The 3,999-nt window shown below is 28.9% G+C and overlaps 1 protein-coding gene across 1 annotated transcript in view; it reads right to left on the bottom strand.

The window, feature by feature from the left end:
- Window positions 1–1,089: 1,089 nt before the first annotated feature.
- The window catches only part of LOC106468512 (UDP-N-acetylhexosamine pyrophosphorylase-like), a 40,858-nt gene continuing 37,948 nt past the window's right edge, over window positions 1,090–3,999 (bottom strand). The window contains exons 9-11 of the mRNA XM_022396847.1: window positions 3,082–3,174; window positions 2,585–2,651; window positions 1,090–1,518 (exon numbers count right to left, since the gene is read on the bottom strand). Of these exons, the coding sequence (XP_022252555.1) occupies window positions 1,408–1,518; window positions 2,585–2,651; window positions 3,082–3,174 (271 nt within the window). The 3' untranslated portion in view covers window positions 1,090–1,407. The remainder of the gene's footprint in view (window positions 1,519–2,584; window positions 2,652–3,081; window positions 3,175–3,999) is intronic.

Here is a 3,999-nt window from a genome sequence, read left to right on the forward strand (position 1 = left end):
GGGGGGGCTAAAATGTCCCTGGAAGGTCACCCTGGCATGATAGTGATCTAGGAGTATGTTTTAAGGGTCACTGAATCCAAATTTGGCATTGGATTTGGTATTCCTACCCCTTGGAATTCCACGAGTGCCATGTTTGAAACTTTGTTCATAATACCCAAATCACAAGCTTGTGGGACCATACTTAGCACACATGCTCAGATACTACAGGTGAGTTTCTAAAAGGAATTTTGTTCTAATACTGATCCCCCTCCTACTCACACACACACACACTCTTTGGGATTTCTACAGAAGTAACTGGAAGTAATGAAGGAGCTTGATCAATACACAGAAGCCTTTGTAAATGATGAGTGGGCTTTTGACCCCAGCAACATGGAGTGTGGGTATTTTATACTTGTTAATTGTAAGAACTTTTGAGTGAAAATAAAGAAGAATATAATAATACATTAATCACATTATATCTGCTATATCCAGTGCCTGTGGGGCCTTTTGCCCAATTGCTAATACCAGGGCTCATCAGACTGGCTTGGACACAACAGACATAGTAGTGGTCAAGACACCATTTATATCAACCATTGCTTGAACGACTATTTCAGTATTTTACTTAAGTTGGAATTCTGTTTATACCTTTATTAACATCAAATTGTTTATTTTACTCATCATTCAGAAGAACTAGCAAACTAGTATTTTTCATCCCGGTGTGGGAAAAGTATAAATTAATAAGTATAAGAGCTTATGAGCAAAATTATAGAATAATTTCAAAACATATCTACCATTTGATGTCTGCTACATACAGTACTAATGACGCCTTTTATCCAATACAGGATGATCAGGCCAGTTAGTATATAACAGACAAATAGCAGTGGTCAAGACACTATTTATATTGTCAGTTGCTTGAACAAAAACTGCTTCCTTGCAAACTAGATTAAGTTGGTGAACTTTAATTGATATCGATTTTATTTAAGTCATTAGACATCAGATTTAGGCTTACAGTTTTTTTTATTATTAACATCAAATTATTTAATCATTTTCACACCAAATTGTTTACTATTACTGTTATTTATTTATTTATTCTATTTGAATTAACTTATATTAGAAAACTGGAATGAAATGAAAAAAAATCTTGTATTATTTTTATAGATAAAATTGCTTAAAGCAAATACTTTACTTTGTACATTTATAAATTAAAAACTAGACCAAAAAGGAAGGTGATCATATCATTTTTATAAATTCAAGCCTCACTTCCTCAAAAAAGTATACTCATATTCTAAAGTTTATACCCAAATCACATACAATCATTGTTTGTGAGAATGACTACTAATTTAAGAAAATATTTTACAGCCAATCCATCTTAAGAAGAAAGGCACTTTAGGAATAAAATGCATTGAAGTATTTTAAGAAGATCTCTTATTAGTCACTTCTAATATTATTAGCACCACACTGATGGAGGTTGTGCCCCTGTTGGAAGTTCAAAATTACAGGAGGGACAAAAATCTTGCCTTTCACAAATTCTTCAAGACCCTGAAAGATAAAAGTTTTTAATGAATTAATTTCCATTGAAGTCATAATTAAGGGTTATGAAATTACAATGTTTATCTTTTTCAAGTATTAAGTTTTGATTTGGGTTACCAAAATTAGTAAACAAAACAAGCCTTTGTCAAAAACAAACAAAAGTGAATGACCAGCTGAAAAAAATTTACATAAACACTAGCAATCTGTTGTGATGCTTCAAACAATACCATATAATGTATTCATTATTTAAAAAATTGGACATTTTTTCAGCAATAATATACATATTTTAACAAAGGTTTTTATAATGATTGTATGAATTATTATCATTTAATTATTTGTACTACATTGAAATTAATTATTAGTAGTGGCTAGGTAAATGACTAAGGGTTACATTTGATATTTCTGAATAGTTTTTTTATGCATCAGTTTAATGACTGAAGGAACTACTATGCTTCAAGATTTTCTTACACATGTAGAGAATGTTTTGGAATGCTACTCTTTGTAGTTTACTTTTATTCTTAAATTACCAAACAGAAGACTACATTTAAGAATGCAGCAGACTTTGAAGAGTAGCTAACATAAATGTAAAATTGGTTGCAGTTGTAGAAGTTAATTTTACATATGTATGCAACTATTTATATTAATTAGTATTTGATGTTAAATTCTTCTATTAATTAAATATTTTTGGTGATATAATTCTTAGTTTTTGAATATTTGAGACAAATTTGAATAAACTTATTTTAACAGAAACTCAAAATTAATAAGATCTTAAAAAATGCAATACGTTATTCAAAACAATCTTCTGAATAATTACAACACAAATATTTACCATATTCAAAATATACAAATGCTTAAGAATGGAATAATGTGAAACTAAGTAATCTCTTCAACAAGTGTGTCTTCTGGTAGGATAAAAATCATGATGTATTTCAGATGAATAATGATTACAAAAATTTACATCTGATGCTAGAATTAAGCAAAAAAATTTAGTCAGTCAATAATATATTAAAATATTTAATAAAATTAATTTACAGAAAATGTAAAAAAAAACAAAACATTATTACAAAATACTTACCTCACCATCATATGTTATCAGTGGAGAAATTTCACATACCACTGTTTTTTCCAAGTAAGGCTTTATACTGTAAAATCAATTTATTAAAATTCGTTCATATGTTTTTAACCCCAGTCTTCCACATATAATAAAAAATATCATATAATCATAAGGAAATTTGTTATTTAAAAGTATCAGACTAACTTTACAACCACATCTTTCTTAATTGCTAGTAGTAAATACATTTCTTATTTTTATAAGAGTTTTAATTAACAGTAGGCACAATATAAAAATTAAATGTTCATAAAATGTTTCTCTTTACAAACAAGTTTAAAGATTTTAAAAACCCTTTACTCCACTGATTTTAGCACCAATAATTCAATATTATTAGAACCAATGAAGTTTACTCAAAGGATAAAAATTTATATTTTAGACAACTTATCTTAAAAAGGGACAAATTTGCACTGGAAAATTGTGTAATATTAAATATAAAAATATGCAAGCTAAGCATATTTTACCTTTCATCATTTATATATTCACCACTGTATTGCCCATGACCATTGGTAGTACCATTCTGACAAACTGATGGTGCACTGTAATGGAAAATCGATCTATATTCCATCATGTTTTACAAATACTACTAAAAACAATAATAAGTAATCAAATTTTGTTACCTAGAATACTATTTCAGGTAGTACTGATTAACTGATAACATGAATGATTAACAAAAGCAAAGGGAAAAAAACTTATCCCACATCATTTTTCATACAGAAAATTTAATAACCACCTAAAATTGTATAACCATTGTGTCATGATATAAAAGACTGTTTAGTTTAGATGTGATTGATTGATTTGTTTTTGTGAGTGAATATTTTATTATTGTTTAGTTGTTTTTTATAATCTATATACTACTAAAACTCTGAGATTGTTTGTTTGCTTGTCCGTAATTAAACACAGCAAAAACGGCGCACAATAGCGTCATGTTTGTAATGAAATGGTAATAGAAACAGAATAAAACAGGTTTCGTTAAAATCGGGCCACGGGTTACCGAGTTAGCCCCAATTTTCGGGTCACTTTTATGAAAATTTCTATATGAATTTAGGTACACCAGATGGCGAAACATATCGGTTTATCTTTCTTTCTATATATTCGTTTTCCACCTGATGAATCACTTTAAAATATCTTCTATACAACAATATATGCACAACAGAAATTAAATGATGAGATGAAAATGTGTTATAACGGCGCAGTAGAAAGAACGACAATAAAATGGACCTACAGTATTATTGACTATTTGCAAATAGTAACTATGGAGACGAGGTAATAAAGTAAAAATCAAGACGAGAACAACAACAAAATTTTATAAACGAAAAACCTACTCCCCTAGCATTGGCTATTATATTATTTCCCTGTCACTGTTCCCATCTTCATTAAAA

This window comes from Limulus polyphemus, unplaced genomic scaffold, assembly GCF_000517525.1.
Source record: "Limulus polyphemus unplaced genomic scaffold, Limulus_polyphemus-2.1.2 Scaffold3034, whole genome shotgun sequence".
Lineage (NCBI taxonomy): Eukaryota > Metazoa > Arthropoda > Merostomata > Xiphosura > Limulidae > Limulus > Limulus polyphemus.